The 14,773-nt window shown below is 35.4% G+C and overlaps 1 protein-coding gene across 7 annotated transcripts in view; it reads left to right on the top strand.

Annotated features, from left to right (window-relative positions):
- The window catches only part of LOC125652142 (coiled-coil domain-containing protein 171-like), a 33,293-nt gene that overhangs the window by 1,780 nt on the left and 16,740 nt on the right, over nucleotides 1–14,773 (top strand). For 4 of the 7 annotated variants that reach the window (XM_056139202.1, XM_056139206.1, XM_056139201.1 and 1 more), the window contains exons 3-22: nucleotides 723–770; nucleotides 2,938–3,112; nucleotides 3,431–3,510; nucleotides 3,647–3,821; nucleotides 4,048–4,160; nucleotides 4,903–4,991; nucleotides 5,514–5,554; nucleotides 6,165–6,259; nucleotides 9,165–9,257; nucleotides 9,351–9,650; nucleotides 9,784–9,898; nucleotides 10,027–10,133; nucleotides 10,433–10,522; nucleotides 10,621–10,782; nucleotides 10,870–10,908; nucleotides 11,077–11,244; nucleotides 11,518–11,706; nucleotides 13,563–14,076; nucleotides 14,162–14,302; nucleotides 14,430–14,644. In XM_056139202.1, the coding sequence (XP_055995177.1) occupies nucleotides 723–770; nucleotides 2,938–3,112; nucleotides 3,431–3,510; nucleotides 3,647–3,821; nucleotides 4,048–4,160; nucleotides 4,903–4,991; nucleotides 5,514–5,554; nucleotides 6,165–6,259; nucleotides 9,165–9,257; nucleotides 9,351–9,650; nucleotides 9,784–9,898; nucleotides 10,027–10,133; nucleotides 10,433–10,522; nucleotides 10,621–10,782; nucleotides 10,870–10,908; nucleotides 11,077–11,244; nucleotides 11,518–11,706; nucleotides 13,563–14,076; nucleotides 14,162–14,302; nucleotides 14,430–14,644 (2,949 nt within the window). The remainder of the gene's footprint in view (nucleotides 1–722; nucleotides 771–2,937; nucleotides 3,113–3,430; nucleotides 3,511–3,646; nucleotides 3,822–4,047; nucleotides 4,161–4,902; nucleotides 4,992–5,513; nucleotides 5,555–6,164; nucleotides 6,260–9,164; nucleotides 9,258–9,350; nucleotides 9,651–9,783; nucleotides 9,899–10,026; nucleotides 10,134–10,432; nucleotides 10,523–10,620; nucleotides 10,783–10,869; nucleotides 10,909–11,076; nucleotides 11,245–11,517; nucleotides 11,707–13,562; nucleotides 14,077–14,161; nucleotides 14,303–14,429; nucleotides 14,645–14,773) is intronic. The other 3 variants (XM_056139207.1, XM_056139208.1, XM_056139205.1) reach the window with 1 other exon arrangement.

The following is a 14,773-nucleotide window of genomic DNA, read 5'->3' as shown; positions in this document are numbered from 1 at the left end:
GAGGACCTATTTTAACCCGGGTCCCCACAGGATCTAGGATATTACTTGCAAATTTGACATTGTTTTTATGTTTCCACTTCAGTAAAACATTTTTTTCTATAGTATTTTGTATTTCCCACATTTACATATTTAGAAAGAAACCACTTTTAATACATTTGATCATCTTCCTAACTGACTGTAGGTCCACTTTGTCTCACTTAGGCATTCTAAGTTCCACTAAATGCACCTCCTACACAGAAGAGCTCATATCTCAAAACTGGGGTATTGAATCTGCATAACAAGTGATGAAAATTTTCTAAGTCTTTCCTTATTTGTACCATTATCATGACAATAAAAATATTTTAGTGAGGGTAATTTTTGATACACAATTTCTGAGTTTTCCAATTATTTTCCTTTTCTGAGTGTTTAATGTGATAAAAGGCAAAAGATATTTGTGTATGCACACATGGCAAGTTTAAATGCTTTGACAACTCTCACAATGTTATTAAATTCGCCATTATTCAAGGACAAGGTTTCCCAGAACCTAATAACTTTACTGCTTTACTGTCTTGTAGCTCTTTTTTTTTAATTAAAAAAGTCTTTTTAAATTTTGTTATGTAGTGTTTACCATATATATATCTCTCACAGAAGAGGTGATATCATGGAAATTGTGTATTTGAACTGAATGCATGTTTTTTTTTTTTAATTCTAAACTTTATATGTATTGTAAAATATTTGTACAGTACTCTGGAAGCTTTTATCCAACATCAAGTAGCTTATATAGGTATCGGGTAAGTTACATCTTAGTATTGTCAATATGTGTGGCTTATGATATCTCAAGAAAATCTTAATGAACATGTGTTGCAAACACAGTGGGTTTAGCAGGCAAAGAAAGTTGTTTGTCATCTTTAGCTTGCAGGAACTAATGTCCAGAGAGCTATAATTATGGTATTCCTGTTGTTAGTGTTGTTGTCAGAGCTTGTGAATGTTTCAGTCTTTGAATGTTTCAGTGATGAATGTTTTCGGAGGGTAGTTTCCACAGTAGAATATCTTTCAGATCCAATCCTGTAACAGAATTAAATTCACAAAAAATTCATTTTAAATCATTGGATTCAATTGTCAGAACTGATGGGCAAAAATCTGATGTGATACAGTAATTCGCAATTTCCGTGTTGCCCAATAGTACTATCCCTTTGTGGAACTCTTATGCACAGTGAGACGCAAAACATACTTTCGTCCACATGCGGTGGGTATAAATGCTTATCGCTGCCTATAGGATGATGCAACCACCCAAACTGCTGGGACACACAATTTTAGTAGGTTTATGATTATTTGATGATTAAATAACTCAAAAAAAATCCATAATCACCATCTTTCTTTGATTAAATTATCACTCGTGCAGAAGAGAAAATAAAAAATACATTCATATTTAATTTAATGGCCTAATTCAAATAAAAATTATTCTTTTTCATATGGTCAGTTTAATGTATACCAACGGCTGATATAAACAAAATTTACGCTTTCATAACTTTTATCCTTATTTACATAAGGTAGTCTATAATATATGTATACATCTTGTACCCACCAAAGCGTTCAACAGAACACTGAACGTACCTCCATCACAGAAGAGCTGATATCTCGGAACTTGCATATTGTAGTCCTCTTCCTTACTTATAAGATCCAATTCTATAACAATGATATGACCCCTCATGACATTAGATGAAGAGAGATAATAAGTTGGTCAATTCTCAATTGAGAATATAGATTAAGATATGCACAGTAAATTTCAACTTTTTAAAGGTTTTACATTCTAATCAAATTAGTGTACATGAAGGATATCTCTTCCACCCTTTAAGATGAAAGTTTTTGTTTATTTTTTTAAAAATCAGATGATGAAATAAGGAAGCTGAAGGAACTTCATATGCCTGTCATTTTGCTTTCAGGAATTAATTTGTAATTTTGCTAAAAATCAATTTTTATGTCAATGGAAATATTTAGGCTTGATTTAGACATTATTGACTTGATGCATGGGCATCACGGTCATTAGCCAGATCTTTAGGTATATATATTTATAACACTGTCATTAGTCAGATCTTTAGGTATATATATTTATAACACTGTCATTAGTCAAATCTTTAAGTATATATATTTATAACACTGTTGCCGTGACTCCCGATATTGTGTTTGGTGTTCTCTTTCCCCTGCAATTTGCATGGTTCTGTATTACTGCTTAAAACTAAATGATAATGTGTGTTTATATCAATTTGTGCTTACCTCTAACAAAGATTACTTAAATGCTTTCAAATTAGAGAGAGTTTTTTTTTTTAAAGTCTATTTCTTTGATTTTTACATGGTTTATTGCATTTCTTTCTGTAATGTGTGATAAAATTATCAAATGTTTCTTTCATAATTTCTTCAAAATGTGCAATTGTGAATTCCAAACAAATCTAAAACTCAAAACAAAATCTATTACCAAGACATACACAGTTTGTACACTTTAGAGAACGTTTGTCAGACATTCAGTGATTAATTATTTTGAAAGTTTGGAAGCACCTGTGCAAGTGTGAAACTTTTGTAGGTATTTTATAAACAAGATAAGAACTGATATGCATGGTTATTGACACCTAGACACATTCATTTTGTAATCTTATAAGATTAGAAAGTTAGAAATTCAGTGATTGATAATAAACAGATCCATGGCATACTAAATTCTACACACAGTCATCATTGACGTAAAGCTTTAGAGGATTTCAAATATTTGGTGTAGTTCTCATGAACTCGCTCAGTAGGTGAACAGTTGGCAAGATTTAAGGGAGAATAAAGTGCAACTTATGCAATGGAAAATAGAAAAGATTTATGGAGACGGAAGCGACTTCTTGTGAGATTAATTCTGATTGTTTGAACAGAATTGTAATGTATGCTAAACTCACTGTTTCTTGATGATGTTTTTATTTGTAGTCAAAGCCGGAGGACACTTCCAACAATTACAATTATCAGAACGTGACTGCTGACTGGAAGATGTCGCTGTCCCGATCTCCCATACAGAATGATGACATCAACAAATACAGGCTGGAGAACAACCAGCTCCGTCTACAAGTCAAACAGCTCAACCTTGACCTCCAATCAGAACAAGGTCAGGAAGTCTGAGTCATTGTAAACAGATTTTCTAATGCAAAACTAAATAAATGATAAGAAACAACATTTTGTAATCACATAGATATTATACATGGAGAACAATGACATGATTCCTACTACATGTATTATGAAGTTATTTAAGGGAAAAAAAGAAAAAAATCATTAGGAAATAGTAATTGTATCATACATGTACACATGTATTTTTGAAAGTCATAATACATGTACATTCTAAATTGGCACATATGTACTTGTATGTACACAATCACATATTTTGGTTAGCATTTCATAACAACTATTTGATGATGAAATATTGTAGAGACCTTGTCTCAAGTGCGTCGTAGACTGAATGTGGCGGAGAAGGAGAGACTGGAAGCAGCCACTAGATCAAATACAGAGGTAGGTTACAATTTTTCTCATGAAATTTTACACCATTGTAAGTCAGTGAATCACATGGCTTGTTCAATAGGGAAAAAGAATCCCAGTTCTACGGTCCAGAGGATATCATTTGATGATTTAATGATGTAAATTTCAGACATCGGAGCTGGAGAGTCAGGTAGCCAAACTGAGGTCACAGCTGGAGAAAGGGGAGGCTACTCGACAGAATCTAGAGTTTGAGCTAACAAAATGTCAGCGAGAAATCAACCATCAGAGAAGCTCAGTCCATGAGAGAGAATCACAGCTTAGTGACGTAAAAGACCAGCTCCAGAGTAAGTTGTGGGGACAGGGATGATTGAATTGTGAATCATTAACCAGAGTAAGTCATGGGGACAGGGATGATTGAATTGTAAATCATTGTTAACCAGAGGAAGTCGTGAGGACAGGGATGATTGAATTGTAAATCATTAACTAGAGTAAGTCATGGGGACAGGGATGATTGAATTGTAAATCATTAACCAGATACAGGGCTTCCCTACATTGTTTTATCTTTTTTAGGTAAGATCAATGAGTTGACCCGAGACCTACAGGACACCCAGCATCAACTTAACATTGAGAAGCAAAGCTCAAAGGAAACAGAAACACAGCTCAGGAGGAGCATTGAGGAGAGAGTAAGTTATTATATACAGTACTAAGGAGAGAGTAAGTTATTATATACAGTACTAAGGAGAGAGTAAGTTATTATGTACAGTACTAAGGAGAGAGTAAGTTATTATATACAGTACTAAGGAGAGAGTAAGTTATTATGTGCAGTACTAAGGAGAGAGTAAGTTATATACAGTACTAAGGAGAGAGTAAGTTATTATATACAGCACTAAGGAGAGAGTAAGTTATTATGTACAGTACTAAGGAGAGAGTAAGTTATTATATACAGTACTAAGGAGAGAGTAAGTTATTATGTACAGTACTAAGGAGAGAGTAAGTTATTATGTACAGTACTAAGGAGAGAGTAAGTTATTATGTACAGTACTAAGGAGAGAATAAGTTATTATGTACAGTACTAAGGAGAGAGTAAGTTATTATGTACAGTACTAAGGAGAGAGTAAGTTATTATGTACAGTACTAAGGGGAGAATAAGTCATCGATGTACCGTACTGGGGACAGAGTAAATAATTACATTGTACTAAGTAGTGAGGAGAGAGTATGTTATGAGAATGGGTTTAGTTGTGTTGTTTTATTTTTACTGCATGCTACTCAGTATTGTGCTATATTGAGGAGATTTAGTTATTGATATACTTGTCCAGATTTGAAGTGAGAGTAAATATTGGACAGGTCTGGTTTTTTTACGACTTCAGTTTTCCTAGCAAAACAACTTTCAGAAAAATCTTACTTCTAATATCTCCTGTTTTTCAGAACCATTCGGTGTCAAAATGTCACACAGAGTTGGATATACTGAGGGCAGAACGGGACAAACTGGACTCCCTTGTGGTGCAACACGAAAGGTAAACACAACACTGAGAAATGTGTGGTATTCCTTGAAACACATAAGGAATAAAGATAATACTTAACCATGTTGTATGATATCAAATTGTTTGGGGCAGATTCATTTCAATTGTTTGAGGCAGAGTTATATTGATTGTACATGTATATTGTTGAACGTCCCTCACGAGAATTTTTCACTTGTATGGGGACCTGTGAAGTGGTTGATGGTGTACATTGGCTCTAAACCGTTTTCTTTTAAAAATGGATTAACTAATAGCTATTTGATTTTTCAAAACATCCGACTTGTACAATTCATATGCATACAAAAAATGAATGTCTATGATGCGGAGCAATATCAAAATCTGAATTATAACATCATTATAGTGTGTGGAAGAGCAGCTGGCCAATTTATCTAAAATATAAATTGGTTTGAAAAATATGAATCAACCAATCAAATGTATTGTAACTTTATAAAACACTAGTAGTGCATTTGTTATGAATGATACATGTAACATTCTGTTTGATTTTCAATCTTATTCCAGTGCCATATCAGAGTTCACTGAAAAGATACAAGACTTAGAGAGTAAGTACAGTGCCTATACAACAGGCACACAGGAGGGGGACCAAACTTAAAGAGCGTATTTTTTATACCCCTTCCATTCCCCACCCCACATTCTTATATCTGTATGATAGTGGTGCTATAATATAAAATAAAACAAATATACAGTATAGAAATCTGTGTTCTCTCTATAAAATCAATCTTCACTTTTTAATTCTATAGGTGAAAGAAAAAAATAAAACAAATATACAGTATAGAAATCTGTGTTCTCTCTATAAAATCAATCTTCACTTTTTAATTCTATAGGTGAAAGAAAAAAATAAAACAAATATACAGTATAGAAATCTGTGTTCTCTCTATAAAATCAATCTTCACTTTTTAATTCTATAGGTGAAAGAAAAAAATAAAACAAATATACAGTATAGAAATCTGTGTTCTCTCTATAAAATCTTCACTTTTTAATTCTATAGGTGAAAGAAAAAAATAAAACAAATATACAGTATAGAAATCTGTGTTCTCTCTATAAAATCAATCTTCACTTTTTAATTCTATAGGTGAAAGAAAAAAATAAAACAAATATACAGTATAGAAATCTGTGTTCTCTCTATAAAATCTTCACTTTTTAATTCTATAGGTGAAAGAAAGAACCAAACAGAAAATCTGAGGAGAACGTTAACAGAAATTGAATATGCTAAGGAGAGAGAGGATCGGCTGAAAAAAGATCTAGAGGTAATTACAGTAAACCATGGTTACAGTGAACACACTTATAATGAATTCACAATTACAGTAAAACACAGTTACAGTGAACACGATTATAATGAATTCACACTTACAGTAAAACAAAGTTACAGTGAACACACTTATAATGAATTCACAATTACAGTAAAACACAGTTACAGTGAACACACTTATAATGAATTCACACTAACATTAAAACACGATTATAGTGAATATGCTTATAACAAATTCAGAGAACACGCTTATAATGAATTCACACTCACAGTAAAACACAGTTACAGTGAATATGCTTATAACAAATTCAGAGAACACTCTTATAATGAATTTACACTTACAGTAAAACACGGTTACAGAGAACAGTCTTATAATGAATTCACACTTACAGTAAAGCACAGTGACAATGAACACTTTTATAATGAATTCTCACTTAAATAAACCACAGTTGCAGTGAACACGCTTATAATGAATTCACACTTACAGTAAAACACAGTTACAGTGAACACAATTATAATTAATACATACCTACAGTCAAACATAGTTACAGTGAACACATTTATAACGAATTCACACTTACAGTAAAACAAAGTTACAGTGAACACACTTATAATGAATTCACACTTACAGTAAAACATGGTTACAGTGAACATACTTACACTCTGTATAATGAATTCACACTTAAAGTAAAACACAGTTACAGTGAACACACTTATAACGAATTCACACTTACAGTAAAACACAGTTACAATGAACACACATATAATGAATTCACACTTACAGTAAAACACAGTTACAGTGAACACACTTATAACGAATTCACACTTGCTGTAAAACACAATTACATTGAACATGCTTATTACGAATTCATGCTAACAGCAAAAAGACTTTAAGTAAACTCAGTTGACCTATTGCAATCGGTTGTCATCCATTGTCGTGCGTTAACAATTGAACATTTTTATCTTCTTCTTGATAACTACTAGTCCAATTCTTTTCATAATTGGTATGAATCATCTTTGGGACAAGGGGGACATAAATTGTAAATTTCAGGACTCCAGCACCCTTGGGGCCTTAGGGGCGGTGCAAAAACTGCCCAAAATTGACCAATTTTCAAAAATTTTCTTCTCGAGAACCGCACATGTGTAAGAAAAACTAAATGCATGGTGATGTCGAGCAGGAAGGCCTCTACCAAAATTGTAAATTTCACGATTTCCATGGCAGCAGTTCTGACCCCAGGGCAGGGCCAAACTTGTTATATAGTGTTTATGTGTAAAATACTTAAATAACTTCTTTTTTAATGCTATTGATACTAAATGGATATTTAGAAAGAACAGGTAGTCCTTTACCAAAATTGTAAATTTGATGGTACCAGGGATAGGGGTTGTGGTATCAGAGTGGGGCCAAAATGGTAAGTTATTAAATGTGTGAACAATAGACATTTTTAACGTCTTCTTGATAACTATCATTCCAATTCTTTTCAAATTTGATATGAAGCATCTTAGGAACAAGTGGGACATAATCTGTAAATTTCAGGATTCCTGCACCCCTGGGGCCTTGGGGGCAGGGCAAAAACTGCCCAAAATTGACCAATTTTCAAAAATCTTATAAGAACTGCACATGTTTAAGAAAAACTGAATGCATTAAGATGTAAAGCGGAGAGGGTTTTACTAAAATTGTAAATTTCATGATCCCGGGGTAAGGGTCCTGACCCCAGGGTGGGTCCAAACTTACTATGCAGTGATTATGTGTAAATTTGCTGATACTGTATAAAATCTAAATGCATACTAAGGAATATCAGAAATAGATGTACAAAAATGGTGAATTTCACAACCCATGGTTTTGACTCTAGGATGGGTCCAAATTAGTCATATCTTTTAATGTTAATACACCTATTATATTATGTAAAGCCTTTCATCAGTGTATGCACTTATGAGGGCATTGAAGTTGTAAGAACACAATTTGTTTTATACTTCTACTGAATGTTAAAATTTAGCTTAGATATTCAGAACAGGAAATTTTTTCTAGATTTCAAATCCCTTGGGAGTAGTGATAATTTTTCACTAGTACTCAGGTGACTGATAAGGCCTGTGGGCCTCTTGTTTTTAATTCCCTGTAGTTTTAAAACATATTATGAAGTCATGCACAGATTAACAGATTACATTTATATGAATCAAAATTGTTTGTTCCCAGCACTTCACTATATGCATGTTTTACTGTGTAGAAATGTGGTTCATGAGTGAGATGAAACAACAAACTAGCATCTATAAAAGTTTCAATGTACATTTGCAAGGTGTCTGGTACAATTGCCCACCTACCCCCACCCCTACCCCACTCCCCCCAAAAAAACTTTATCAGTGGAAACCCTGTGTTGAAGGGAATTATCATGCGAAGTTATTTAAAAGCAAGAGATTTAGGAGGCATACATGTAATTGTGTTCTTCAGAAATTTTGGCCTATGTACATGTAACATTGAACCAACTAGGAAACATCTGTACTTGGCTTATATAAGATGATTTTTCGAAAAATATCTTGTGAGAAAGGTACAAAAATAGTTGTCTGTTAAAATCCACAGCAGAAAACATAGGTCAGCAAGCAAAATCTGATCATACAAAAACATTGTAATTTGCGAGTTGAGTTGAGCAGTGTAGAATAAATTGGCAATATCTATATTCACAGTCAGTTTACCATGATACCTTTGACCTATTAAAAACAATACTATTTTAATTATACATATACAACAAATTCTTAAGATGCAAATTAGAACTCATTTGAGAAAAAAATACATGTACAACGGAGTCAGAATTCCATTGCTTTGGAATAGAGGTGAAAAGTACTTTATATGAATCAAGAAAATTGGACCTCAATAGAAATTGATGATTAAACAGTGTGACCTTGTTTTGTAGATGTCACTACACAGACTTCGTTCAGTGGAGGAGAACGTTGAAGCAGAGAGAGCAGCACATCTGGAAACCAAATTCAACTCGGAAATCATACAGGTAAAGTCATATTGTACTGCTAGATAGAATAAAAGTACTGTAGTTTTATGTCCTGGACAGGTGGTTTTTTAGTACTAATGATACTATTATTAGCTTCGAGTAAGAGATTTGGAAGGTGCTTTGGAGGTAGAAAAGTCGGCCAATGATGAAGCCAACAAGGCGATAGACCGGCTAACCAAACAGATTCGAGAACTGGAGCACTCATACGAGGAGGAGCGGAGGAACAATAAGGACGTGAATAACAAGCTAGACAAGGTGGAGAAGGAGTACAGCTCAGTGAAGAGGCAGCTGACCTCAGAGGTAGAAAACAAAAAGAACGTCATCGGAAACCTGTCCAAAGAGCTGGAGGTCCACCAGAAAAACTTCAATGAACTCAAAGAGGAACTCTCCAAGGTCAAGGATTTTACTTTAGAAAATTTTGTTATCAGATAATATCCTAATCAATGGAGACCATGCTACTTTCAGATATGTATATACATGTAGTATATTCTGTATCAAGAGAGGTGTATTGTGATAATCATTGTAGGCTAAGAAGAGGCAGATTTACCTTGAGGAGACATATGGAGGCAGTATGAGGGAGCTAGAACTGTTATTGAGTAACTTCCAGGTTGATGAGAAACCAAAACGGGCCTCAACCTCAAGTAAGATACCTAATGTAGAGTAATTACTGAATAGTGCATACATTCAGAATGGTTTCCACAAATAGGAAGGATTTTGTTTACAAGAGGTTTTTAACATGAGAAAATTTTGATGATGTGGATTATTTCAGAGAGTAAGAGGGAGAGTAGAAGTGGCCCCGCCCCGTCGTCTGTCCTGGAAACGCTACGTGTGACTCTAACTGAGTACAAGAAACGTCTGGATGACACCACGGAGGAAGTGAGTCGACTACTTTTGCTCACATCCATGCTTATAGTGCACAAATTGTAACGTATGATACTGTATAAGTGGTATTTTTAGTGAGGCGCAAATTTAACGATTTGTCCATATATTATGGATATATATATTTAGCATGAGCTAATTTTAGGGACTTTATAATTCCAGGAAAAATTACCTCCTATACAGAATGAATATTAGTAATATTCAATTTAAGCAATCTCAACATTTTGTTAATAATGCCAAAATCAAATCCTCGCTAAAAAATTTACTTATGTGTGATAAATGTATTACCATTGTAGCTTGGTAAAATGAAAAAATCCAGCGATGCTTTGCACAAAGAAATTGACCAGTGCAAGGAGATGATCTGGGCCAAGGACAAAGCATTGGAGGTAAGCTGTGTGTACACACCTCGCAGAATAAAACATCAAAGTTGAAGTTTAGTCATAAGATCTCATTATGGAACTGATGAAAAACTTTGTATGTAAAGGATGCCCAGAAGAACTACACCAGGACTGCCAAAGAACTAAACCGGGTGAGATCTGAGTACTCTGAGATGGAGAACAGCATGGCTAAAATGAGAATCAACCTGCAGAGCTCTAGCAGTAACTCCACCAAGGACCGAAGACGAGTTCAGGAACTCTCGGAGGAGGTAAAAAAAACAACTTATACATTTATATAGCATTGTACCTTCAGAAAGTCCCTGAAAATAAAATATTTATTGTGTACTGTGTTCCAGATCATGAAGTTGGTTAAAAGGCATAAAGCAGATGATGAGGTAAGGGAAAACTATTTGATTTTTTTATACAATGTATAAAGTATCAATATTTTTTTAAGTTTTCAATAAAAAACGAAGAACTTCGCTTGAAATTAGGATTGTAGTAGTGATTTAGTGTTTGCATTAAAAGCAGTAATCATGATGTCATACCTCTGCGTTGTCTTACAGGAGAAACTGGCCTTTCTGCATGGTATGTACCAGCGGCTGTTGGCCGGCCGGGTCATGGTTCCTCCTAAGGACACGTCCGTTCACCAGTTCACCTGGGCTGACCTCACTAGTCTAGTTTATGAGCAGATGTGCAACTTAGTGACTACTGCACAGAGAACTGACGAAAAGGTCAGTTACAAAAGTTATAATATTCATGCCAATATACTGTGTGTTGTTGAGAAGTAGGATGTGTTATGCGCTGCTTGATTTGATAAAATTGTCGATCTACATCAATTCATGAAAATTTAGAATCAAAATTACTATACTCAGAAGGACCTATATTTGTATGAATTATTGACAGAGAATTAAAGCTTTTGATTACAATTTTCTCATGTATATAATTAGGAATCTGCCATATTGCCCTAGATTAGATCTGAGGACAAATTGATTTGCATGTTACAGATAAGACATCTTGATGAGGCTACTAGGATGAAGGAAGATGCTCTGGAGGATATGCAGAGAGCCCATGAGGACCAGCTTAATAAACTGACAGCCCTGACCAAAGAACGGGAAATAGCCTGGAACAAGCAGAAAGAGGAAATAGAAGCACACTACTCACAACTTCTGGCTGAGATTCAATCCAGATCAAAGGTAATTGTGTCTGATAATTATGGGCTGCCAGGGGGCGGGCGATTATATGTTATGGTTTTAGTAAAACGACTGTGATTTACTGCGGGCCTACGCTATGAAATAATAAATTGAATTATATATATCGAAAGCCATCATTATCATTTCATTAATTTATTGAATTGAATTACAGTTTTTACATAAACCTAATCACGATTTTTTAATAAATAGCAATAATAATTTTGGTGTCCAGGATCTGTTAACTTGTACTATCTATTTTCGCTTTGAAAACAACAATTATTTTTATTAGTACTTACTTTCTCTTTGTTGTACGGCTTATTATACCCCCCGCAACTTGTTGCGGGGGGGGGGGGGGGGGGGGGGTATACTGGAATCAGGTTGTCCGTCTGTCTGTCCGTCCGTCCGTCTGTAGACGCAATGGTTTCCGGACTCTAAAGTATTATCCTTTCCACCTACCGTCACCATATCATATATATGGACTACCCATGGGATGAAGGTGTTCCCTATCGATTTTGGGGTCAAAAGGTCAAAGGTCAAGCGCACTGGACATCGAAGTAGCAATATGGTTTCCAGGCTCTAAAGCGTTATCCTTTCCACCTACAGTCACCATATCATACATATGGACTACCCATGAGATGAAGATGTTCCCTATCGATTTTGGGGTCCAAAGGTCAAGCGCACTGGACATCAAAGTAGCAATATGGTTTCCGGGCTTTAAAGCATTATCCTTTTCACCTACAGTCACCATATCATACATATGGACTACCCATGGGATGAAGATGTTCCCTATCGATTTTGGGGTCAAAAGGTCAAAGGTCAAGCGCACTGGACATCGAAGTAGCAATATGGTTTCCGGGCTTTAAAGCATTATCCTTTTCACCTACAGTCACCATATCATACATATGGACTACCCATAGGATGAAGATGTTCCCTATCGATTTTGGGGTCAAAAGGTCAAAGGTCAATCGCACTGGACATCGAAGTAGCAATATGGTTCGGTTTGTCATGCCATTTGTTTTTTACACTCAGAAAAGAGGTAGTTTATACCTATTACCAACACCCTTTGGGAGATTGGGGTAAGCGGGGGGTATTCTTAGTGAGCATTGCTCACAGTACCTCTTGTTTTGTTCATGTTTTCTATATTCATACATGTACCTTTTAAAATTGAAATAGCTAATTTTTTTATATAGTTAGATACAGATACATTTGAGTATTTTGAAATTTAAGCTACTTAATACAATAGAATATTATCTAAAGGGTGTGCAATACCCTTAACTTGCTAGAATGAACAATAGTGAAGGACTAATGCAGGAAAAAGTAAGCTAGGATATAAAAGCATGAAGGTTTCTGAATGGTTTCCTTAGTTATGGTTAACAGGGGATGCTTACTCCTGGGCACCTGCTCCCACCTCTGATATTTCCAGGTATTCAGGTTTGCCCTACCCTCAATTTCATATTCATTGTGGTATTTATGAGACAGTTCCTTTTCTGATAGTTACCAAGTAGTTCGGCTGAATTTGATGTTAGCGTCAATTTTCCATGTCTGACAGTGTTATGACATGATCATTGTCAGATAATTTTGAAATTTGACATACCACATAAAGATTGACATATACATATGTACACTAGATGTGTATACAACCAGTTTACAGACTGGAGCATATTGTAATTTGCCTATCTGTATGTTCCTCTGTTTATCTGCTGTTCATTTTTTTTTTTTAACTTTGATATATCGATAAAGAAATAAGATTTTGTTCATGCACAGGCACTGGTAATTGACAATTGTCACTTGTGGCTTAGTTAATCACAAACATGTGTTTTATCTCCATTCAATGTATACTGATTTTGTATTACTTGTAGAAGAGTCAGTCAATGGCTGATCAGGCATGGGAGAAGATAAGAATGACCGGCACAGTCCAGCAGGGGCTGGAGACTGAGTGTTATGATCTGAGAACTCACCTGGCTGAAGCCCAGAAGCAGAACCGAGCACTGCTGGCCACCTGTAGCCTCCTGGCAGGTGCCCTTTATCCCACCTTCTCGAGATCCTCCCTTCTGGCCGTTCAGCGGAATATGCTGGAGGAGCAAATGTCAAACTGGGAGTTTTGTAGGGAGAGAATGGAGCTACTGGTTACAACTCTCAGTGCTGAAATGAAGGCTGCTGCAGGAGAACCCAGTAAACTGGAAAAACCTGTCAAACGACACCCCCTGTTAACATTCAGGGTGGGGGCAGTGGCTGTGTTGGCAGCTAACCGGTTGAAATATTTTGGACAGAATTGTAATAGGATGTTTGTTACTTATGACACTGTGATTTCAAATCAGAATGGCATTGTAGTGTGCACAGGTGGAATAAAACCCACAGTAAAGGCATTCCCAGGTAACTTATTACATCATTTGACTTTGTTGAAAGTAAATGGATACAGAGACTTATCCAGGCTGGTGAATGTATTCATATTTTGTAGGTGATATAGAAGAGAGAGATAATGATGAAATGCATAGCTCCATCCTTCAATGGTTGTCCAGTGCAGAGCTCCTAAATGCTGCCACTACCTCCATGTCTGAACTCTTAGAGGTCACTGATCAGGTCAAAGGCAAAGAAAGAGGTCAGTGTGAATGCATAAAATGATAACAATGTACACATTTATACTATACACATATATGCCTTCATGTAGAAACAATTCATAATTGTATTTGATTAACTGTGAAAATGAAATTGCGGCTCTGTCATAGCTTCAGCTGTGGAGATGAGAGCTGTAGTGCATGCTGCCAGGAATTCCTTTACTAAACTGGTAGACAAACTTAGTCGACAATTTGAAGGAGCTTTACCTCATCCTGGCCTGGGCGGAAGAGATCGCAATTCTCTTATCAGGGTTCTTGGGCGAGGTCTCAGCAAAATCTGTGTGGGAAAATCTGTAGACCAGAAAGGACAAATTGTTCCAGCTCAGGTATGTGATTGTCATTTTGGAAGAGTATATTTATGGTATTACTGTACATTATAGTATATTTATGGTTTTACTGTACATTATTGTATATTTATGGTTTTCTGTACATTATAGTATATTTATGGTGTTACT

This window comes from Ostrea edulis, chromosome 5 (assembly GCF_947568905.1).
Source record: "Ostrea edulis chromosome 5, xbOstEdul1.1, whole genome shotgun sequence".
Lineage (NCBI taxonomy): Eukaryota > Metazoa > Mollusca > Bivalvia > Ostreida > Ostreidae > Ostrea > Ostrea edulis.
Note: the sequence above shows the minus strand (reverse complement) of the source record. Positions and strands in the feature narration are given on the sequence as shown.